Here is a 24,830-nt window from a genome sequence, read left to right as displayed (position 1 = left end):
GGTCCGCAGTACCGCAAAAGATAGAACATGTCCTATTCTTGTCCGCAGCTTGCGGACAAGAATAGGCATTTCTATAGGGGTGCCGGGCGGGTGTGTTTTGGATCCACAATTTGCCGGGTCCGCAACACACCACGGACGTGTGAATGGACCCTTAAGGGAAACTTTATCTCCGGTTTACTTTGATTATTTATTTCTAGGTTTAGTGTTCCTTTAAGGCTCAAAATACTTGTTTTCTGTTACTACTTGTCACCAATTAAGACAAGTAATGAAAATGTTCACAGCTTGTATTCCTTATGTGCAAGACTTTTAAAGAGCATCTGTCACTAATGTGACAGCTTTAAAAAGGTTCTCCGGATTTTAATATATCCTCAGGATGGGTCTTCAATATGACATCAGCAGGGGTTGGACACCCAGAATCCCAGCCGATCAGCTGTTTGAGGAAGCCGCAGCAGCCTCCTCTCAGCTTACCAAGCACAGTCTGTACATTGTATAGAGGCTGTACTTGGTATTGCTGCTCAGCCCCATTGACATGATTAGGACTGAGCTGCGCCTAGGCCGTGTGACCGATGTATGTGAGGTCACATGGCCGAGGAACCGGCCTAAGCACTCACAGAGCACCGTGGCCTCTTTGTGCCAGTAGTTGGACCCCTACCGATCAGATACTGATGACCTCTCCCAAGAATAGGGCATTAACATCAAAATCCTGGAGAACCCCTTTAAACCTACATACCACCATAAACTGGTGCTACTTCTTTCAGCCCTTCATGGCTTTTATTCTTTCTGTAGCCCCTATCCTGGAGTTATTGGTCCTGTTAGTTTGGGTGCCCAATATGCTAAGGAGGCACTGGTCAGCCAAGAGGTCAGCCATCAGCACTCATTTTCACTGCTCTGACACTCTTTGCACTGATCAGACACTTCCCCTTAGGAAATGAGGACAGCAGTGCATACTTTGTATGGGCACTGAACCAGCAGGTGTCTTTTAAGGTGAGGTCACATGAATGGAAAAGCCGCAGTGGATCTTGCAATAACAGTGCTAGAGGAATCGCAGCAGGTCTTCATCTGCCCGGGCCCCTCATATAGATTATACTTAAGTTACTTTCACACCAGCCCTTTTGCTGGTTCCGTCACGGATCAGCAAAAACGCTTCCGTCATGATAATACAACCGCATGCATCTGTTATGAACGGATCCGGTTGTATTATCTTTAAAATAGCCAAGACGGATCCATCATGAACTCCATTGAAAGTCAATGGGGGACGGATCTGGTTTCTAATGTGTCAGAGAAAACGGATCCGTTCCCATTGTCTTACATTGTGTGTCAGGACGGATCCGTCTTGCTCGGCACCACATCGCAGACAGAAAAACGCTGCTTGCAGTGTTATTCTGTCCGCGATGGGTGTGCAACCAAATGGAACAGAATGCATTCTGTTGCATTCCATTCCGTTCAGTTTGACAATGAATGGGGACAAAACTGAAGCGTTTTCCCCCGCTATTGAGATCCTATGAGGGATCTCAATAGCGGAAAGCGCAAGTGTGAAAGTAGCCTTACCCAGCTCCCCGGCGTCCACGTCGCTCCTGATCCCCGCACAGCTGACGCCTGCATCTCCCCATCGTGCGGATCAAAACATCTGGCAATGGGATGGAGCAGCCAATAGCAGGCCGCGATGGGGACGAGCCTCCCTGCTTGAGATGCAGCAACCTGTGATGGAATCAGGAGAGACGCGTGCTGCGGATTTCCTGCACAAAATTCCACTGCAGAGAGTTACAATGTAATATCCTTTACATTTTATACAACTGCAAGTTTGGCGCTACAATTTTCCCGCTTTACAAGGCTAGTGTATAGTTAAGGATCCTGCTCCTTAGGGCTCATTTAGTGGTCCACAAAACAGATCCTGGCCGTATGCATGCCATTCTCTATTTTTTCACTTTTCTGTAGAAAAGTCCTATCCTTGTGCACAAAACAGACAAGAATAGGACATTATTTTTTTTTTTTTTTTTTTTGAGGGGCCGCAGAATGGACGCCAATTGAAATAAATGGGTCCGCATCAGATTTTTGCAAAATTGCACATTGGATGCAGACCGAAACTACAGCCATATGAATGAGCCCTCAAAGTATCTAATTCTTTTGCAGTTCGAGCTTACTACCTGCTCCTATGGAGATCTTGGTCTTTCCTCAGCTTCATGAAGTCTTATTCTTATGTAATCACACAAGTGAACAACTCAACCATCCCCACATTTATCTGCAAAAACACATCCTGGATATTTGCTGCTACAGTGAATTTTCCTATGATAGGATTTGCTGGGGGGGGGGAAGCAAATAAAAAAAAAAAAAAGAAAATCAATAAATTCCATTAGAGTGAACAATTTTGTTGACGGCTGGGTTTGCATGCTGCGGTTTTTGTTCCAATAAAAAAAAAGAAGCAAAAATCACATTGTAGAAAAAAAAAAAAAAAAAAGTGTTTCTACCACTATGGTTTTGTGAGGCGGAAATTTCCTGCATTTATTTTACAGGTGAAATATATATTTAAAATACTTTAGATCAGGGATGCTCAACCTGCGGCCCTCCAGCTGTTGTAAAACTACAACTCTCACAATGCCCTGCTGTAGGCTGATAGCTGTAGGCTGTTCGGGCATGCTGGGAGTTGTAGTTCTGCAACAGCTGGATGGCCGCAGATTGAGCATGCCTGCTTTAGATATAAAAAACTGCGGCACAATTTCTGCATCACAAAGCCATGCAGTTTATATTATGAGGATTTTGTTACTTTTTTTTTTTTTTTTACAGAAACAAAACATGCCAAGCTGCCTCACTCTGCCTACTCTAAGGCCTCTTTCACATGACCATTTAATTTTTTTTCCCCATTTACAGGCGGTCTTATACGGAACCATTCATTTCAATGGTTCACAAAAAAAAACGGAATGTACTCCGTATGCATTCCATTTCCGTATTTCTGTTCTTCCGTTCCGTTGAAAGATAGAACATGTCCTATTATTGCCCGCAAATCACGTTCCGTGGTCCGCAAAAAAATAAATAAAAATAAAAAAACACACACACAGAAATGCATCTGTATGTCTTCCGTGTCCGTTCCGTTTTTGCAGAACCATCTATTGAAAATTTTATGCCCAGCTCAATTTTTCCTATGTAATTACTGTATACTGTATATGCCATACGGAAAAACGGAACGGAAACAAAAAAAAAAAATGGAACAATGGATCTGTGAAAAACGGACTGCAAAACACTGAAAAAGCCATACGGTCATGTGAAAGAGGCCTTAAAGAGATAGTCCAGGATTTTAATATTGGTGGCCATCAGTATCTGATGGGTGGGGGGGTCCAACACTCTGCACCCCTGCTGTAGCTCCGTCCACTCTGTAGTGGAGGGAGTTGGTTACTGCAGCACTGCTCTGTCCTACCCTTAGTTTACACCATCAATATTAAAATCCTGTAATACACCCTGTAAATAGGTTTTTCAGGTTATAGATCTATCCATAAGGTAGATCACCAATATCAGATCAGTGTATGGGACTGATCAGCTGTTTTCAGCAGCCGCCAGCGCCAAAACTAACACAGCAAATAGAACTGGAATCAGATAGCTCCGCCATGTCCCTCTCCTAGCACCATGTAGTGGCCGTGCCGGGTTATGCAGCTCATCGCCCACTGAACTGATAGTATATCAGTATCCATAACCCATAGAATCCATTTATAGAAACATTAAATCCATGATGTATACAGATACCATTTTAACAGAGGCACAAATGTTTTTCTTACTTGATCAATGAAAAGTTCATTTTGTAAGACAGAGTTGTTTAACCCAGCTGTAATTATCACATCCAGTCCAGGCTGAAATCCTTAGAAGTATTAGGAAACTGAGGAGGACGTCACTTGAATGATCATTTCTGTGGAATCACAGAATACAGGCTGGGGTCGGTCACGTCTACGTTCACCAGTTTGGTCATCGTTCTGTCTGCAGGCAATGGCAGAGCATTTCTGGAGATGCAGCGTAAAACTAAAAGCTCAAATGACGCTGGATAATAAAAGAGTTTAGTGCACAGCACCAACATAAACACGTGGAAAATAGAAAATGTTCTGCTGCCTCTGAACTAGCAGCACTGTGCATAACCAAAAAGGCCTGGAACCCACTGACCACCAAGATGCTGAATAGTGGCAGAAAAAGGACGGCACAAGTTTTCTAGCATGATGCTACTTAGACGGCCCAGGTAAAGAGGAGACAGCGTGTTCTGCCGATCCATCACATGAGTACCTCCCTGTGTATTTGTTCTTTATCCTCAACATCATCATCATCTGCCACTTCATTCTCATCACCAGACTCAATGTAAATTGGCCAGTCTCCATCCCCGTCATCCTTGTCCATGTTCTCTGATGCACCTTCTGTGTGGCTTGGATGTTGAGAGTCATCATTTGTAGTCGTGACACATGTGCAACTGTCACACAAGCCAAAACGTCTCAAGCCAGGAGAAAGGCTGCTGGTAAATGTACGGCGACAACCTTTACAGATGATGGGACGGTTGGAGCGATGAACCTGGAAGAGCACAGTCGCAATACAATCAGTTCAGTAGAAGAGACAAATACGATGAGTCTCTTCTCTAGAAGCCCGTCCTATTAACCCTGGACTTCCACATCTTAGACCAGGGCAACATGAAGATCCCAATTTTGAATTACGACATTGCATCTAATGATTGTAAGTTGAGTCGCGTTGCAACACGTTACCTTCCACGACACGAGTATTGCATAAAATCCAACACAGTTGGAGTTTTGGTTGCAGGTTGCATTTTGTTTGCGACTTTACCATCACAGACCACAATACATGAGGTGGCAACTTACCTGCAGATATTTTTTACAGTCAAATTGTAGCCTAACTAAAATAGTCATGCTACATCAAGTTGCAGAAAAGTTACACCAATTCTTTTGGTGTCGTGCAATATATCGTTGTGTAGCCCTAGCCTAATTTGCACAAAAACAAACATTAAAGAAAAATTTTAGGCTAGGGCAACATGGCCACTTTTCCCGCATAAAACGTAGTGTGATCACTGTATTGTTATGCTACATCGCAATATAATGAACGTTGACTTGCGATGGGCAAGTTGCTGCAAAACTGAAGTTGCCAGAGATCCATCAGGTTTAGATTTCAGGCAGCCTGCGTGTCATCGTGAATTTCAGGGTGCAAGACAACCACAATTCGATTTCATGAAAAAAATATATATAACAAATAAACAATGAAACCGGATGGCATTTGTCAGACGGATCTGGATGTGGATCCGTCTGACAAATGCATTGAAATACCGGATCAGTCTCTCCGGTGTCATCCGGAAAAACGGATCCGGTATATATACAGTACAGACCAAAAGTTTGGACACATCTTCTCATTCAAAGAGTTTTCTTTATTTTCATGTCTATGAAGGCATCAAAACTATGAATTAACACATGTGGAATTATATACATAACAAACAAGTGTGAAACAACTGAAAATATGTCATATTCTAGGTTCTTCAAAGTAGCCACCTTTTGCTTTGATTACTGCTTTGCACACTCTTGGCATTCTCTTGATGAGCTTCAAGAGGTAGTCCCCTCAAATGGTCTTTCAACAGTCTTGAAGGAGTTCCCAGAGATGCTTAGCACTTGTTGGCCCTTTTGCCTTCACTCTGCGGTCCAGCTCACCCCAAACCATCTTGATTGGGTTCAGGTCCGGTGACTGGAGGCCAGGTCATCTAGCGCAGCACCCCATCACTCTCCTTCATGGTCAAATAGCCCTTACTTTCAAAGTTTTCCCATTTTTTCAGCTGACTGACTGACCTTCATTTCTTAAAGTAATGATGGCCACTCGTTTTTCTTTACTTAGCTGCTTTTTTCTTGCCATAATACAAATTCTAACAGTCTATTCAGTAGGACTATCAGCTGTGTATCCACCTGACTTCTCCCAACCCCATGTATAAGGCAAGAAATACCACTTATTAAACCTGACAGGGCACACCTGTGAAGTGAAAACCATTTCAGGGGACTACCTCTTGAAGCTCATCAAGAGAATGCCAAGAGTGTGCAAAGCAGTAATCAAAGCAAAAGGTGGCTACTTTGAAGAACCTAGAATATGATATATTTTCAGTTGTTTCACACTTGTGCAATTATATACATAACAAACATGTGTTAATTCATAGTTTTGATGCCTTCAGTGTGAATCTACAATTTTCAGTCATGAAAATAAAGAAAATTCTTTGAATGAGGTGTGTCCAAACTTTTGGTCTGTGTATATAATATATATATATATATATATATATATATATATATATATATATATATATATATATATACATACATATATATACACACACACACATATACACATATATATTTTTTTTATTTTTTATTTTTTGCATTTTTAAAGGTCTGCGCATGCGTTTTGCCGGAACAATTGGGGACGGATCTGGCATTAATGCATTTCAATGTAAATTAATGCTGGATTCGGCATTCCGGCAAGTGATCAGTATTTATGGCCAGAGAGAAAACTGCAGCATGCGGCGGTATTTTCTCCAGCCAAAAAACGTAAGAGGGACTGAACTGATGCATCCTGATGCATACTGAACAGATTGCTCTCCATTCAGAATGCATTAGGATAAAACGGATCAGTTTTTTTCCGGTATTGAGCCCATATGACGGAATTCAATGCCCGAAAAGAAAAACGGTAGTGTGAAAGTACCCTTATAGAGTAAACCCATGAGATCTTGCTACTAAAAATCTTACAGCTGTGAATAAAGGAGTGCTGGTAAAGGGGTGGTCCGCTCTAAATACATTTCAGAAATGCTATACACAGAGATGTAAGCCCTCAAGAAACGTAGCAGTTCCTTATGCCATTACAAGTTAAGGTATAGCTTTTCTGAAATTTTCACAGAAAGTGGGCAACCCCTTTAAACTTGAAGGACTGGGCATGATTAAATGTAATGTGCCAATCAGGGCACTGTTAGCAGGTGCCCATACAGAGTCAGTCTGTCTTCATCCACATCAGATCAGCAGATTCTGCTGAAATCAGACACTTTGATTTACTTTGCATTGCGAGGTTTAGGAATGTCCTAGTAAGGCCACATGCATACGACCGCATGGATTTTGCAGTCTGCAAAACACGGATCATGTCTATGTGACGTCCGTGTTGCATCTTGTTTTTTTTTTTTGCGGACGCTTTGACTTAAATCCGATCCATGGTCCGCAATTTGTGGACAAGAATAGGACATGCATCATTTCCTATGTGCTTTCCGCATCTGTATGTCCATTTCGCAAATGATAGAACATGTCCTATTCTTGTCCACAAAATGCGGAACACAGACTCATTTAAGTCAATGCGCCTGGGGAAAAAAAAAAAAAAAAAAACTAATGCAACATGGATGTCATATTTTGCGGATCTGCATTTTGCAGGCTGCAAAATCCAAATGGTCGTGTGCATAAAGCCTAACAGAGGTACGAAAGAAATTACCGGTATTTACTGAATTAAGGCTCATGCACACAGCCGTGGCCGTATTGCGGTCCGCATGCAGGGGGTCCACAATACACGGGCATCGCACCACCCCCGCACCACGAATCACGGACCCATTCACTTCAATGGGTCCGCAATCACGGAGATGCGGAACGGAGGCACAAATCGGAACCCCACAGAAGCACTACGGAGTGCTTCTGTGGTGTTTCTGGCAGTGGCCCCGCACTGCAAAAAAGTAGCGCATGCACTACTTTTTTGCAGTATGGACCGTCGGATGTGGATCGCGGACCCCATTTAAGTGAATGGGACCGCGATCCGCATGCAGCTGCCCCACGGTCATGCCCGTGCATTGAGGACTCGGCCGTGGGCATGAGCCCTTACTTAGAGAATGATAATTGCAGTGACTGTAGATCACTTTGTGAGGCTCATTTTTAGTTTGACGTTAACAAAAGCCTAATTCAGTTCATTGTGATTCAATATTGTTTTTACTAGAAAACATGAAGGGAAGGAGTGAAGAATTACATGTAGCAATGGATATACTTACTGTAAGTGAATGGCTGCGCAGGTGCTCCTGACGGGTAAACCTTTTGCCACAGATTTCACAAGGATACGGTCGTTCTCCTGTATGCGATCGAATGTGGCGCTTCAAAATGCCCTTTTGCTTGGCCGTGTATGGACAGAAAGGGCACTTGTGTAGTTTGATTGGGACCACTAAAACATCCCCTGAAAACAAAAAACAAAAAATGCCCACACATTATTTATGCTTAAAAGGGAACCTGTCATCAACCTTTTGCTAACCTCACTGAGGACAGCATAAATTAGTGACAGAAATGCTGATTTCAGCGGTGTGTCACTCATGAGCTAAAGGTTGCCAAGAACCAGCATCATAATCATTGCAGCCCAGGCCTTGAAAAGAGTCAAATCTACCTGAGAAGAGTCCTGGTTATTCATAGTCTCCTGCTCTCTCACCCATCTGCTGATGATTGGCAGTTCTCTCCTAGAGAAAGAGAGAGAACTAGGTAGAAGACTGTCAGCCATCAGCAGGTGGGCAGGAGAGCAGGAAGTCATGAATAACCAGGACTCTTCTCAGGTGGCTGTGACTCTTTTCCAGGCCCAGTCTGCAAAGATTGTGATGTTGGTTCTTGGCAACCACTTACTTTTTACTTGTAAATGACAGACCGCTGAAATCAACTCACCTGTCTGTACTTTATACTGCCATTAGTATGGGCAGCATAACATTGATGACAGGTTCCCTTTAAAACAAAGTGGATTTTTGTATATTGGCCCCTTTTACTCAGGCCAATGATCGGGGCTACTATCAGGAAGGGGTGTTCCACACTCCTGCCCTGTCTAAAGGTGGCAACGATTACCCAAAGAACGAGCGCACACCCATTCATTGTTTCTGGGCAGCAGATTGTGCAGTCTAAACAGTGATCTGCTGCCCATAAACAAGGAATGTGTATTGGGACGAGCGATCACGCTACCCATCGCTTGTCCCCATGCAGCGGAGATAATTTCTGCATGTAAATGCAACTTTCACCTCCTGTAAAAAGCATCACATCATCAACAAACAGTTTGTTTCCAATAATTGACTGCTGTGTCAGCCCATGTAAAGGGACCTTTAGCATTGTCACAGGCAAAAGTATTGAACTGACTAATTTTATTCAATGCAAAATTTACAATGAAAGTCAACTGTACATTTTAAGAGTGGTTGTCCAAGTCCCAAAAAAACCCCAAAAAAACTTGGGTAGCCCCTGTATATGTGCTAAAATGACAGAAGAAGCTATACTTACCGCTTTTCATCCCTGCTTCTTCCAGCGATGAACTCTGGTTCTTTGTGCTGGTTGTTTTTCTGTCTGCAGTGGTGATGTTCCACATACACAGGTCACTGCTGCTGCCAAACACTGGCCTCAGCAGTGACTCCCCGCACTGCACAGTGAAATGGGTTTAAGGGAACGTCACCAGGAATATAAAACATCAGCGGCATGTAGTAGCAGGGGAGAAAAGGGGAGAGCATAGATTTTTTTTTTTTTTTTAGTAGCACATTTACAGGGGCTGCCTGAGTTTTGTTTTCAACTTGGACATCCCCTTTAATAGTGCTGACTTTTCTTTAAAGTGAACTGCTTATCAAAATGTCAAAAATGTTAAATGTTACTTGAAAGTGAAATTAGACACAAAGATGTTAGAAGAAATCTTATTACCTGTGTCCTCACCATACCAATCACCCTGAATATCCATCATGGAGCTCATTGAAACACTTGCTTCCTCTTGCCTGGACTCAAAGTCACGAGGAAAATGATGTGCAGAGTCCTCTTTTCTCTGGGAAGAGCTATTACGCAAAAGTGCCTCTAAAAACTGCTTCATGTGATAATTATTACATGATATGTCCATTCCGGGGCCACCTTGAGGACTTTCTTCTCCTTGCTCCAGATCTTGCTGCATCTGATATGGTTGGAGACCTTCCGTTACCTCCACCACATCAGAGTCCAGCTCTTCTTTAGGTTCCAATGCTTTGGGAGGACTCTTTTCTTTTGGAGAGGCATCACTTGTAGGATCCTTTGCCATTTCTTCAGAGTTACAGCTACTACAGTCCCCACAGGGGGGATCTTTCTGACAATCATCCCGAGCCGTTTTTTCTAGTACTGACCCAACTGCACCTCTTCCGCAGTTAAGACCATCGCTACCACTATCAGCTTGTCCAAAGGAACTCTCCCTTTCCATTTTCCTGCAGATGTCAAGTGAAGATCGGATGTAAGCCTTACAGAAGTTAACCACGTCGGTCATCTGGAGGTAGCTTGCAGCACTCATAACTTCAATGACATTCTCCCCACACAGGTTTAACTTTCCTGAGTATAGGAAATCCAGGATAGTTGAGAAAGCCTCAGATGTCACAATGTCTAGAGAAGCTGTGCTGTGTCTTCCACTGTCTTGGATGTAGTGGACTAACATGGCCCGGAAATAGCCACTGTTGGCAAACAGAACATTTCTATGAGCTTTAAATATTCGACCTTCCACAATGATGCTGCAATCACAGAAGAAATCTCTTTTCCGCTGCTCATTCAGCTCTCCAAGGAGCTTGGAGTAATATGATGGCATCTCCATGGCTCCGAAACAGGTAGTGATTTCTAAGCACCTGTAAAACAATAGTCAGAGAAAATCTAGGTATCAAGCATTCTACATACAGATGTTTTGAAATGCAATTAAAGTAATAAATGTTTAAAAAAAGAAATAATAATCTGTGTATATTTGTGCCATATTTGGTTACATACATCATAAGCATATAGGGGGTCATTTATCAAACTGGTGTAAAGTTGAACTGGCTTAGTTGCCCATAGCAACCAATCAGATTCCCCCTTTCATTTTTCACAGCTCCTTTGGAAAATGAAAGGTAGAATCTGATTGGTTGCTATGGGCAACTAAGCCAGTTCTACTTTACACCAGTTTGATAAATGACCCCATAGTTTTAATTTTAGTGAGATTTTTTGCCTAGAGCTTAAATTGTGCCTTATGAGTCTAATGTGTTAAGTAGATATGAATTTCATGTTACAGTCATTGAAACTTAAGTAATTTTCAAGTGAATTTCCCAAGAAAAGTAATTTTCACCTATCCAAAAGGATATATTTTGAATTATGGGGGGGGGGGAGGGGTCCAACTGCTGGGACCCCCAGTGATCTAGGGAATGGGGGCTTCCCGAGTGCCCTTACTGGATAAAGTGGTTATGCGCATGTTAGTCTACCACTCCATTCATTTCTATGGGACTGATGTACTACTGTCTAGGTCAGTCCCACAGAAGTGAATGGAGCAGTGCCCACACATGTAAGATGAACGTTGGTTAAATCTACCAATTTTGGCAAAACCAGTCAGCCATCTAATGTGTTAAGAGGTATCCCGACTCCCCTCCAACAGCAGCTATTTGGTAGAAAGATAGAGCAGGCATATTAGGTTTCCACATGCTTGATCCTTTATTCTCATGAGAGATAAGCTGCTACCAGAGGAGTCTGAAAGTGGCTTATTCCCCACTCCTCATGTACAGCCTAGCAGGGCGTGCATGTGTGCAAGGTAGGGGTGTCAGGACAAATCACTGTTAGCGATGTACGACCAAGACAATTTTTGCTGATTACAAGTCCACGCTGGTCTCTACTTCTTGGTGCCTGTTGACATACAAGAGACGATTGCTCAGCCAATCACTGGACTTAAGCCTCATTCACACTTCAGTGTTTGGTCAGTGATTTCCATAGGTGATTGTGAGCCAAAACCAGGATTGGAGCCTCCACAGAGACAAGGTATAAGGGAAAGATCTGCATCTGCTCTGTGCTTAGAGCCGCACCTGGTTTTGGCTCACAATTACTGATGGAAATAACTGACAGGCAGCACGCGTATTGCAATAGTGAAAGTAAGCTGTTGTCTTTTAATCCCTGGTCTCAGCAATCCAAGTACATGCAACGTTTCCGCTACATTAAGCCTTCATCAAACATGCTTGGGAAAACCTGCAAAAGCGAAGCATACTTGTCTGCTCCCCAGCACTGGGTCTCAGCTTCTTTGCTTCCCAGCCTCGGCTATCTGGCACAGGTTTCCCGCTGTCAACATCCACCTTGAAAACACTGCAGCCAATCATTGGCCACATAGGTTTCCTAAAACCCCCCAAAAGGTGGCCAACCCCTTTAAGTCAGATCACATTCTGCTGGTCAAGCTAATTCAATCAGTTGTGCTTTGCATAGTAGCTGGAATTCTGTTCTCTAGAACACCGTTTCTCAACTCCAGTCAGGGCCCACCTACCGGTCAGGTTGGTGATGCCTAGTGCCAAGGGGGCTTAGTCTGATAACAGGGGTGCTGTTGGACTGCTGGATCGCACCGCCTTCCAGTGTGGTATTGCGGCAGCAGTGGTTGCCATGTGGTGCCGCACCAATTTAGTGTAGGTACCCACTTGTAGAGGCCACCTTGGCGTGGTGAGTGGGCTTATGCATGTTGATAAAAATGTATACTAATGCCTTGTGTACAGAATGTAGATTAGGGCTTGGTATTTATGCTGAGAAGGGATATGAATTGTGCTGAAAAGCAATAACAGATCAATGGGGATGTGCGATCCAAGTTTTTTGCTCTTTTTTTGGAATTTCGCAGGCATTTAAAGGGACTCTGTCAGCCAGATTTTAGCTATAGAGCTTTTCATATCAGTCTCCTTTATCTTAATAAAAATACTAGTCTTACCCCCACCTGTCTGTTCATTTTTGATAAAAATTGTTTGTTTTTTTAAACTCTTTTATTAACAGATAAGACATAGCAATGATAACATAGATTTCTGTTACAGGTCATAATATGAACAGATAAAGAGAGACTTTTGTTCTATTATTTCAAACATCCACTGCACTGTTGTGAATTCCAGAACTCCTTGAGTGACTTTACAATGTATAGCATCTTCATGTGACCCCATCAAACCGACTGAACCATGGATCCTCGAGCTGCTGACAATGCTTGCCGCAGTCTCGAGGTGGAGTACATCGTGTGTGCAGAGCCACACCACAGGCCCCAAACCTTGTCCAATTTTTGAGGTTTATTGCGGCGTTTAAATACCAACACTATATACGGTAGAATCTGATTTATCTGTAATTTCCACATGGATAAGTTCGGTGTATTGGGGTTGTACCATCTCAAAGCAATACATTTACGTGCCATAAATAGGGACTCCTTCAAGAATGTTGTTGTGTAGTGATCCCAGTTATCCTCGTTCAATATTCCCAGCAGGCAAATCTCAGGGGTGCAAGCTACCTGGACCGGCAGCAAGTTGGAAAGAAAAGCCGTCACTTCCCCCCAGAATGTAGCAATTGGGCTGCAACTCCACATCATGTGCCAGAAATCAGTCTCAAATTCCCCATACCGTGGACATGTTGTGGATGATGCTCTACCCATTTTATATAACCTATTTGGTGTGAGATATGTTTGATGTATGATGTATATTTGGATTATTTTATTATTGACTGCTGGTGAGACATGTAAATGAGATTCCAATAGATCTAATATAGATTCTTTTGTAAGAGTGGGTATCCGTCTTTTCAATTTGTCTATGACCATGAGGGGTTTAGCTCTGACCTTTGCTTGTACTAGAGGTGAGTAAATTACTGAAACTAGTCCTCTGGGTCCCTGGGTTTTAACAATTCCTATGAGTGGGTACTTAGAGACCATCGTTTTGGGTGTTCAGAAATTTATTCTGCATGGCGGATCTAAGTTGTAGATATGAAAAGAAGCGGGTACGAGGGATATTATATTTCTGGGATAGTGCCTCAAACGTCATAACACTCCCTGGTCATATATATTTCCAAGGGTTTTGACCTCTGCTGATTGCCATCTATTTCCCCACATTACCACCTGCAAATGCGGCAACGATTGGTTATCCCACAGAGGTATGTCGGATACTACCTCCGTAAATTGTGTCAATAATTTAGCTTCTTTCCAGACTGTTCGTGCCAATTTATGCAGCGGTAGCAGCAATTTCTGGAATTTAGGGGGTATCTCCAGGACTGACCATAGTGTATGACAGTTCAGGTAGTATTTTAAGAAATACTCCGATGTGGGTAAGTCTTCAGATGTATACCAGGTATTAATGAGCCTCAACTGGCCTGCCAGGTGATAAAAGGAGATTTTTGTATAACTTACCATTAAAATCTCTTTCTCACTCTTCATTGGGGGACACAGGAACCGTGGGTATAGCCATGTCCTCTAGGAGGAGTTGACACTAGTAAAAGCTGTTAGCTCCTCCCCTGGCAGCTATACCCCCTCCAGCCTGGAGAGAGAACTTCAGTTTGTGAACACACAGTAGGAGAAGCAAGCCAACCAAGAAAAAGCATGGAACATCAATCATGCCAAAAGACCCATTAGGGTTCTGACCAGCAACTGCCACAACTGTGGCCGAACAACAATACTGGGTGGGTGCTATGTCCCCCAATGAAGAGCAAGAAAGAGATTTTACTGATAAGTTATAAAAAATCTCCTTTTCTCGCCCATATTCATTGGGGGACACAAGAACCGTGGGACGTTCAGGAGCAGTCCACAGGGAGGGAAAAAACCACAGACCCATGGAAGCAAGCGTCCCTGCTGGTATCTAAGAAACTGCCGCCTGCAAGACCAAGCATAAGAATGCACCTGGTAAAATTTTGTAAGTGTGTGTAAGGAGGACCGTAGCCGTGTTACACAACTGCGCAGCCGAAATGCGATGCCTCAGAGCCCAAGAAGCGCCCACCACTCAGTGGAGCGAGCCGTGACACCTAAGGGCGGAACCCCGCACCAGGTGCGGAATGGTGCAGCATTGCTGAATCCATGGTGCAATTGCCACCTTGGAGGCCGCCAATCCCTTGCGTGGAACCTCCGGGTGACAAAAAGGGGTTTCGTACGCCGGAAGGGACTGGAGGCTGCCAATAATGATCAGAGCCCTGACGTCAATGACGTAACTCCCTTCCTTAGGGAGTGAAGGAGAGGGACAGTGAAGGCAGGACAATTTCTACAGTGATGTGGAAGAAAGAGACCACCTTTGGGAAAAGAAAAAAAAGAATGGGTCGGAGAACCGCCTCATCCTTGTGAAGACCCAGAGAGGGTTCTCTGCAAGAGAGTACCCCCAACTCAGACACTTAGCTAATGGATGTGATAACCACAAGAAAAAACTACCTTCTAGGACAGGAGCCGGAGAGATATCTCCGCAAGGGCTGAAAGGGGGAAGACTGGAACGCTGAGAGAAGTATATTCAGATCCCAAGGCGGTAAAGGACGGTACGGAGGAACCATATGTGCCACTCCCAGAAGGAAAGTTTCCATGGGCACCGGGGGAACCAAAAGACGCCGGAAGCTGCCCCAGGATAGAAGCGCCAACACCTGCCCCATCAAGAAAACTAAGGGCTAAACGAAGGTCCAACCCTGATTGTAGAAAGGATAGGACCGCAGAGAGAGGAAAAAAAAAAAAAAAACGGAGTGAGGGAATGTCCCGGCTTTCACAGAAGCCCAGGAGGACCGCCAGGTCCTATAATAGATCCTGGGCGGTGCAGGCTTCCCGGCCTGAATATAGTGCGGATGACGTCTGCCGAAAAAAAACTCTCTCCACATCAGGATGACGGTTTCAATAGCCACGTCGTCAACCAAGACCTTAAATGCCGATGCAAGACCAGACCCTAAAAGAAGGTAGTCTCTGTGTGGCAGTGACCAAGGGACATCTCCTAGAAGGCAAACGAGGTCGGCGTACCACGCGCGACGGGGCCAATCCAGAGCGACTAGGATTTGTCGGAATGCCCTCCATCTGATCTTCCGTAGAACCCTGGGTAGGAGAGAAAAAACACGTAAGGAGGGAGAACTCCCGCCAAGGAGATGTCAGGGCGTCCATGTCGTATGCTTCCGGAACTCCTGCTCGGGAGAGAAGGTGGGGAGCTTTCGTGTAGATACAGTTAGCACACCCAGACCAATGGAAGGAGTCCCATAAAAGGAGGGATGTGGAGGGCGCCACAGCCCACCAGTCAGGACTGGAGCACGTCTGAAATGGAAGGCCACCAAAAGAATACCCCGTGCAAATGCAGATGAGGGAAGGCAGTAACATAGGAACTACCAAGACATGCGGGGTGTCTATGAACAATGATCCAGAGAAGGAAAAAGGACAGGGGAAGAATAGGCTAGGTCCAAACCCATTTCCCGTCTGAGACTGGCACTATACAGAAAGTAGCCAAGGATTAAGTGGCTGCGCAAAAAACTCTGCCTTAGTAGGAAAACCAGGCAAGGGGAGTCATAGTGTATGGCTAGCCCCATCCCCAGCAGAGGAGGGGGCCACCCGGAAGGGCCACCGAACACAGTGCTAGAAGAGTCCATCACCTGACGAAAGAGCTGAACAGACAGAACCCAAGTATGTAGTGGTAACGCAATACCGTTCCCACAGTAGTAGCCAGCGTTTGCCCCGTCAGCGCAAAACTGAGGGGGAGGCCTGAGGCTATCCGTAGAAGCCACGTACCATACTGCCCCAGTTTAAGTAGAGCAACCTTAAACTCTACCTGGAACGGCACTGAACAGGAGCAACTGCCAAGCTAGCGCCAGGGTAGGGCCCCTACCTGAGGGGATGTCCCACTGCAGCGACCACGAACTTGAGCATTAGCAAATGGCTGCACCAGTGGAGGAGAACACGCTGTAGCTGCTACCAGAGTGCCAGCATAACCACTTTCCCAGAGAAGGAGGAGTGGTGGATAGAGAATACAGTCAGTGAAGCACTTGACTCGCTGGGACGTACTCACCATATATGTGCAATGCTGTACGCACTACTACTGATGCGGACAATATCATGACCGACTGGAACAATGGAGGCCATGGAGATGGGAGTCTCTAGGACACAAGTGATGCTAGTAAACCCCCTGGGAAGACAGAGGAGTTAAAATCATGCCCAAAACCAGCACCAAAGGAACACAATGAGGAATAGCCACCGTATCCACTGGCGGCACTCATATAGCACTAGAGTAAGAGTACCGGGCACCGTCGAGTACCGACTGTTGCCACGCCCCCCTTGTGAAATAAGCAAAGGCACCTAGAGCCACGGCGCGGTTGAATTGCCATATCTGAAGATGTCCAGTTATTCCCCCGCTAGTGGATCACTTGCGAAGGGGGTAAGGCAGGCAGGAAGCAGAGTGATGTGCAACACTCCGCCTATAGAAGGATAGCGCGACAGTCGGACTGTATCCAATGGTGGTGCAATTACCCTACCTATGGAAGGTGGAATGCGTACGAAGTACTTAAGCCATTGGTAGGGAAAATACCCCACCTAAGAAAGGGGGTTAATGCCCACGGCGAGAACTAGTGCATATGGCGAGTCCTGTACCCTGTGGGAGTGCAATTAGCACCTGAGTAAGGGGGTAATGCATACAGCACACCTTGTAACCAGTGAGAATGTAATCGCTCCACCTATGGAAGGAGCTAATGAATACGGCAGGTACTAAACCCAGTGGAGATGCAATTCTGCCACCTACAGAAGGGGGAATGTATACGTCCAGCACTGAAACCAGTGTTATTGTACTAAGTCCACCTATGGCAGGGGACAATGTATAAGGTCAGTAGTGCAAGTACTCCGCCTAAAGAAGGGGGTAAAGCCTACGACAAGTGCTGCTGGCCACCGTAGATGCAATCTTAGGAGATTGCTACAGATTCATGTCGGGGTCTGAATCAGTGATTCTCTTCCCCCCCTCCTCCCTCGGACGGACACACTGTGAGAGAGGGTGCGCCTGAGCGTGACCCGAGAAGGAATGGAGGGGGGGGGGGGTGGAGATATTCGAGGAGAAGATGACCTGCTGTAGTCCGCTAGTGCGCAGGTCTACCTCTCAGAATCTCACCCCTTGCAGTTGCGGACTGCGCAGGGGAGGGCTTATCAACCAAACTACCCAGGGGGTGGAATGGGAAGAGGTCCTGTATAAAATTGCGCTCCCTTATGAATATGCTGGTGGAGAATTATCAACCCAACGACCCCGGAGGGTGGATTGGGAATTCCAGAAGTTCTCCACTGTATGGCGCAGGTGTCCTCCACGTGATTTATGAAGGTGGAGAATTAACAACCAAACGACCCCGGAGGGTGGATTGGGAATTCCAGAGGTTCTCCGCTGTATTGAGCAGGAGACGGATTGGGATTCCTGCAGAGGTCCTTCACTGGATTGCGCAGGTGGAGAATTATCAACCAAACCGCCCCGGAGGGGGATTGGGAATACTTCAGCTGTCCTCCACGGGATTTGCAAAGGTGGAGAAATCTCAACCAAACTGCCCCGGAGGGCGGATTGGGAATATGCAAAGTCCTCCTTATCCGAGATAGGATATGGGCCCAGGCTGGGACCACACAGACAGGGTGGTCCTGCGGTGATGAGGGGGACACGTAGTTGCCACTCCCCCTTGAACACATTTTCTTTTCCTATTTAAAAAAAAAAAAAAAAAGAGAAGCCGGCCTCAATAACAAGAGGCAGGAAGGGGTTGAATTCCTCCACATTATAGCACCTATACCAGAGGTAGAACCCCAGTAATCAGGAAGCTGGCCAGGAAGGGTTAAGGAAAAGGGGGCCGCACCTGTCTAGGACCAGAGGGCGGAGCTCAGCAGGTGTCTGGGGGAGGGGGAAGCAGGGCGGGAAAAATTTGCACCAGAGTGACCCCCGCCCCCCCCCCCCCCCCCGGACGAATACCGTGGCCCAGCCGGCGATCCAAAAGAGCGCCCCCCCCCCTTCCTGCGCACAGCCTCAGGAGTTAACCGAAGTCTGCACCGGCCGTCACAGAGGGACCGGAGCGGTGCACATGCGCCCGCTCGGACGGGGGGAGTCCACCCCGCGGGTCGAGCCGAATCAGCGCGGGCCGGGCAGTGCGATTAACCCCCTCCGGAATGGCGTGCTCTCACTGCAGCGCGTCCACTCTCGAAAGGGGTTGGATCATGGCGGCTAGGTGTGGGGAGCGGGAGACTGCACAGCGGTGCGATCGGCCTCCCTGGAGCAGTGCTATAAACCCCCTATGTGCCTAGTAAGGGGGAGACTGTATAGTGAGACTGACACTACCATGACAAAGCCTGCTAATGGAAGCAAGCGTCCCTACCAGAGGTAGAACCCCTGTAAAACAACTGCAGAGTTCCACAGAAGTCCAGGAAGGCATAGAGAGGGACCTGAACCCCTGAGGCATAGGGCCCTGCTTGATAATGAATGAGGGAGGGAGAAGAGGGTTAAACATACTTACCTAGTTTACTCACCTCATCTTCATCCTCTTCTCCTGCCGCCATCTTCACCCCTCCTCTGGTCCAGCAGGGTCACCCCCCTTCAGCTAGTGGCACCATAGTGGCATGACGCTGGAAAAGGGGGGCTTGGATGGGTGACCCCTTAGCTGGCAGGATGCAGTGGAGCGAGGCTGCCCTGGTCCACCTTGTCTTCTGTGGGGGAAGCAGCAGTGCGGGTAACCAGCACTGGCGCAACTCGACCCCGGGAGAACAGAGAGGCGAGGCGTCCACTGTTTTCCCATCTGAAAAAGAAGGAAAAAAATAAACTAAAATAAAAAAATCTTCAGGAGCTTCCCTGCAGAGCAGGGAGGTCTTGCATCCTATTGACACTAGAAAAAACTGAAGCTCTCTCTCCAGGCTGGAGGGGGTATAGCTGCCAGGGGAGGAGCTAACAGCTTTTACTAGTGTCAACGCCTCCTAGAGGACATAGCTATACCCACGGTTTCTGTGTCCCCCAATGAATATGGGCGAGAAATAAAATGGGACGGGAGAGCCATACCTCCATGTTTTTGGGCGTTTTAGCGTATCTAGGCTTAGTTTAGTGCGGGATCTGCCCCATATAAAAAGTCTAGTGAGGAAGTCTATTTCTCTAAACACCGATTTAGGTATATGTACCTGAGTGTTGAAAGGCATATAGAGCCTTGGGGCGTATAATCATTTTAATTAAGTTAATACATCCTGCTACTGAAATGGGCAATGTTTTCCAGCTTTAGAGCTTGCTCCTTATATGGTTCATTAAAGGAGAAAAAATAAGTGACAGGGCCTGAGAGTATTTTTTTCGCGATGTTAACTCCCAGATACTTGAATGTATCCACCGCCTTTAGTCGTTCTACATGGGAGGGGCCTGTATAATCTGCCTTGCCCAGTGTCATGTATACCGATTTCTCCCAGTTGATTCTGAGGCCCGAAAACTCCCCAAACTCGTCTATTAGAGACACTGGGATATGTCCGGTGATGATAAGTATAAGATCATATCATCTGCATATAGTCCTATGCGGACTTCTCTCTCTCCCATGGTCACTCCAGTTATGTTGTTCCTACTTCTCACCCTAATTGCCAGTGTCTCAACCGCTAGTGCAAACAAGAGCGGTGACAAGGGGCAGCCCTGTCTTGTTCCTCTGTAGAGAGGGAAGCTTTCTGATAATTCCCCATTTATTAAATAGCCTACTTACCTGGCTACTGTACAGGATAGTAATCCATCTGAGGAACTGTGGACCAAACCCAAATCCTCTCAGGCAGTTAGTCAAATAGGCCCATTCTATATAATCAAACGCCGTGGCTGTGTCTAGGGAGGCCAAGGCCCAATCTGCATTCAGAGAATATCCCATGTGTGTAACTACCTGGACCCGTCTGATGTTCTCAGTAGTGGACTTCCCTGGCATAAATCCTGTTTGGTCCTGGTGAACCAATGACAGAATCACCTGATTTAAGCGGGTAGCCAGAATTCTGGTCAGAATTTTATAATCTACATTTAGCAGTGCTATGGGTCTATAGGAGCTACATTCTAAAGGAGCTTTATCAGGTTTAAGTAGAAGTATGACAGTGGTTTCCAGGGCTGGCGTCCCAGCATCAGGGCCGAGTGGAGGGTAGATAATAGTTGGGGGGCTAGTACCTCTGCATATTTTGCATATACTTCTTTGGGGAGCCCGTCTGGGACAGGGGATTTCCCATTGTTAAGATCTAATATGGCTTGCTTTATTTCCTCCAAGCTAATTGGCAAGTCCAATTGGGTTCTTTGTGCTATAGTAAGTCTTGAAAGGGATATGCCCTCCAAGTATGTGTCTCTCTGTTTCAGATGTTATTATGCTAGATCTATATAAATCTTGGTAAAAGTGTGTAAAAGTGTGAAGAATTTCTTCTTGCGTGCAGAGTTTTTGTCCTGCAGAGTTCCTGACTGCTAAAATTGTTGAAGAGGGCGAGTTATGACAGATTAATTGAGCTAGTAGTTTAGCTGACTGGTTGCCCAGCTCAAATGCTGTCCGTTTCATGAAAAATAATTTCCTATCTGCTTTGTCCTTAACCCTTTCATGACCAAGGGTCATTGATGCCCTAGTGTCCAGGTCAAAATTTACAAATCTGACATGCGTCACTTTATGTAGTAATAGCTTTGGAACACTTTTACTTATCCAAGCCATTCTGAGATTGTTTTCTCGTGACACATTGTACTTCATGATAGTCATATATTTGAGTCAATATATTTCACCTTTATTTATGAAAAAATCCAAAATGTACCCAAAATTTTGAAAAATTCTCAATTTTCCAAATTTCAATTTCTCTGCTTCTAAAACAGAAAGTGATAATAAAATATTTATTACTTAACATTCCCCATATGTCTACTTAAGTTTGCATCATTTTGGAAATGTCATTTTATTTTTTTAGGACGTTAGAAGGCTTAGAAGTTTAGAAGCAATTCTTAAAATTTTTAAGAAAATTGCCAAAACCCACTTTTTAAGGACCAGTTCAGGTCAGAAGTCACTTTGTGGGGCCTACATAGTGGATACCCCCATAAATGACCCCATTGTAGAAACTACACCCCTCAAGTTACTCAAAACTGATTTTACAAACTTTGTTAACCCTTTAGGTGTTCCACAAGAATTAAAGGAAAATGGAGAGGACATTTCAGAATTTCACTTTTTGGCAGATTTTCCATTTTATTACATTTTTTTTCTTTAACACATTGAGGGTTAACAGCCAAACAAAACTCAATATTACCCTGATTCCGCGGTTTACAGAAACACCCCACATGTGGTCGTAAACTGCTGTACGGGCACACGGCAGGGCGCAGAAGGAAAGGAATGCCATACGGTTTTTGGAAGGCAGATTTTGCTGGATTGGTTTTCTGAATGCCATATGTTTTTTAGTTTTCTGCCGATAGTCTTGTGCAGGGGCTCGTTTTTTGCAGAAAGTGTTGAGGTTTTAATTGGTACCATTTTTGGGTACATAGGATTTTTTGATCATTCATTATTACACTTTATGGGGCAAGGTGACCAAAAAATTGGCTGTTTTGGAACAGCTTTCATTTATTTATTTTTACAGCGTTCATCTGAGGAGTTAGGTCATGTGATAGTTTTATAGAGAAGATCGTTACGGACGTGGCAATACCTAATATGTATACTTTTTATTTATTTAAGTTTTACACAATAATAGCATTTCTGAAACCCAAAAAAATGGTGTTTTAGTGTCTCCATACTCAGAGCCATAGCTTTTATATTTTTTGGGCGATGGTCTTAAATAGGGTATAATTTTTTGCGGAATGAGGTGACGGTTAGATTGGTACTATTTTGGGGGTCATAAGCCTTTTTGATCGCTTGCCATTGCACTTTTTGTGATGTAAGGTGATAAAAATAGCTTTTTTGCCACAGTTTTTTTCTTTTTTCTAATGGTGTTTATCGGACGGGGTCTATCATGTGATATATTTATAGAGACGGTCATTACGGACGCGGTGACACCTAATATGTGTATTTTATTTTTTCATTTTTTTAAAGGAAAAGGCAATTTCTTTTTTTAATTTACATTTTTATTTATTTTTCATTTTTATTATTTTCACTTTCTTTTTTTATCAAGTCCCTCTTGGATCATGAGGATCCAGTGGGGCTGATGGCTGTACTATACTTTGCAATGCTCTTGCATTGCAAAGTATACTACTATTAGATGCCCTGTAGGTGGCAGAACCGGACGCCTTTGCCATGGGAACCGGACGCCTTTGCAAAGCGTCCGGTTGCCATGGCAACCATCGGGCGCTGCAGCCCCGATGGTTGAGAGAGGGAGCTCCCTCCCTCTATTAACCCCATGGATGCCACAACTGGGGTTACAGCAGAGTGTCAGCATAGAGCTGACACTCGCTGCTGATGGCGGCGGCTCAGGAATGGAGCCACCGCCATCACACACAGCAGGGGGACCGGGGGCAGCGCTGGAAAGGGGGGGGTACGGCCGCCAAAATTGAGGGAGGCTGGGGCAGGAGGGGCGGGTAGGATGCATGGGGCGGACCGCATCAGGGACTACATGAATATGGATCGGGCGGGGGAACTGCATCAGGGGCAGGCGCAGACAGGGGGGTGTTGGAGGCGCACAGATCGGGGGCCACAGAGACACTACCTGATTTCAGGCTATGATCTGCAGAGCGCAGATCAGAGCCTGAAACCGGCATTTTTTTCACTGCCACGATCCGATTGGTTAGTCTGCAGAGACTAACCAATCAAATTGATTGTCGGCAAGGGGCCACTCTGATTGGTCCCTTGCTGGCATTACTGCACTGTATGCTGTCCGTGACAGCAGCAGGACAGGGGCAGAAGCTTTAATCCAAGCGCTTTGTAGCGCTTGGATTAAAGAGCTGGTTTGACGTTTATAGACGTGATAGCTGCACGGGGCATGTGCAAATATCACGTATATAAACGGATTGCATTCGTAAAGGGGTTAAGTATTGTTAGGTATTGTCTGCCTGCTTGGAGCCAAGCATTCCTATTAGTGTCAGTCGGTTGATGGATGTATTGCTGTTCCAGTGCAGTACACTGAGATTCCAGTGCCATCTCCAAGCGTTTATTATCTTTTTTTATATAAGATATACTGGAGTGTAGGGACCCGCGAAGAAATGCCTTTAAAAAGGTATCCCACACCATGACTAGATTAGGCACATCTGCATGTACTTCCAAGAACTAGTTTTAGCTGGTAAGAAATCCCATATGCTGAACCTAAAAGATTTAGCCAGAACGGATGTACTGTATATTCATTCTATACATTACTGAAAAAGTGCTATGTATCAGAGTACCTAGTATCGGTGAACGATCTGATATCCCCCTAGGTAAATATAATATAGAGCGAAGATTTAACATCGCAATCTCATTACCTAACATATAGTCTATTCGGGTTAGAGAATTGTGGCCGCCACTGTGGCAGGAATATGTTCTATCCCTGGGATATTTAGCTCTCCATAGAGCAATCCATCTAAATTCAGTAAGAAACCTGTGAAGTCGCGAGGGACTCCCTGTACCCATCGAATTCACCATATCCAGGAAGCGATCTAGAGAAGGGTCCAACATCATGTTTAGGTCTCCCATGCAGATTACTGTAGCATGAGGGTAAGTAGCCGCAAAAGGTAGCTGCCAAGTGTAAAACCTGCATAGAGCCAGGAGGGTTATAAAAATGCCTAATATCGTATTTTGTACATTATCAATAAGAGTGGACAAACACATATCTGTCTTCTGAATCAGTGACTAGGTCTTTCACCTCCCAGCGTAGTGGTTTGTGTATTAACAGGGACACCCCTCGGGAAGAAGAGGTATGATAGGAGTGTGCTGCCCATTGAACCCAAGGTTTCTTCAAAACCAGAGAAGTGCTAGTGGTAAGATGCGTCTTTTGGAGACACAGAATCTGTGGGCTGGAGTTTCTGATAAATGCAAGTACCATAGATCTCTTTTGCGGTGTGCCCAGTCCCCTGACATTCCACGATAAGATTTTTAACTCGTGGAACGTGTTATCAGGAGTGGAGCATAGGGCAGTGGGTGTATTAGTGTGTAACAGTGCTACATAAATAACTGTAAATACCCGAACAACAAGTTATTATAAAACCAGAAAAACAACCTAGAGTCTCCAACAGTATGCTTTCTGTAAAAATAATG

The 24,830-nt window shown here is 45.0% G+C and overlaps 1 protein-coding gene and 1 long non-coding RNA gene across 2 annotated transcripts in view; one reads left to right on the top strand and one right to left on the bottom strand.

Annotated features, from left to right (window-relative positions):
- The first annotated feature begins 1,597 nt into the window (after nt 1-1,597).
- Nucleotides 1,598-23,636, top strand: LOC120995404. The gene is made up of 4 exons (XR_005777586.1): nt 1,598-1,722; nt 13,573-13,578; nt 18,974-18,982; nt 23,626-23,636. It is a non-coding gene; the product is annotated as an uncharacterized LOC120995404 (long non-coding RNA).
- ZBTB8B (zinc finger and BTB domain containing 8B) overlaps nt 3,215-24,830 on the bottom strand; it is a 43,511-nt gene continuing 21,895 nt past the window's right edge. The window contains exons 3-5 of the mRNA XM_040424577.1: nt 9,675-10,607; nt 8,018-8,196; nt 3,215-4,536 (exon numbers count right to left, since the gene is read on the bottom strand). Of these exons, the coding sequence (XP_040280511.1) occupies nt 4,246-4,536; nt 8,018-8,196; nt 9,675-10,575 (1,371 nt within the window). The 5' untranslated portion in view covers nt 10,576-10,607 and the 3' untranslated portion in view covers nt 3,215-4,245. The remainder of the gene's footprint in view (nt 4,537-8,017; nt 8,197-9,674; nt 10,608-24,830) is intronic.

The sequence above is a fragment of the Bufo bufo genome, chromosome 3 (assembly GCF_905171765.1).
Source record: "Bufo bufo chromosome 3, aBufBuf1.1, whole genome shotgun sequence".
NCBI lineage: Eukaryota > Metazoa > Chordata > Amphibia > Anura > Bufonidae > Bufo > Bufo bufo.
The sequence above is the reverse complement of the archived record's forward strand: the minus strand, read 5'-3'. Positions and strand labels throughout refer to the sequence as shown.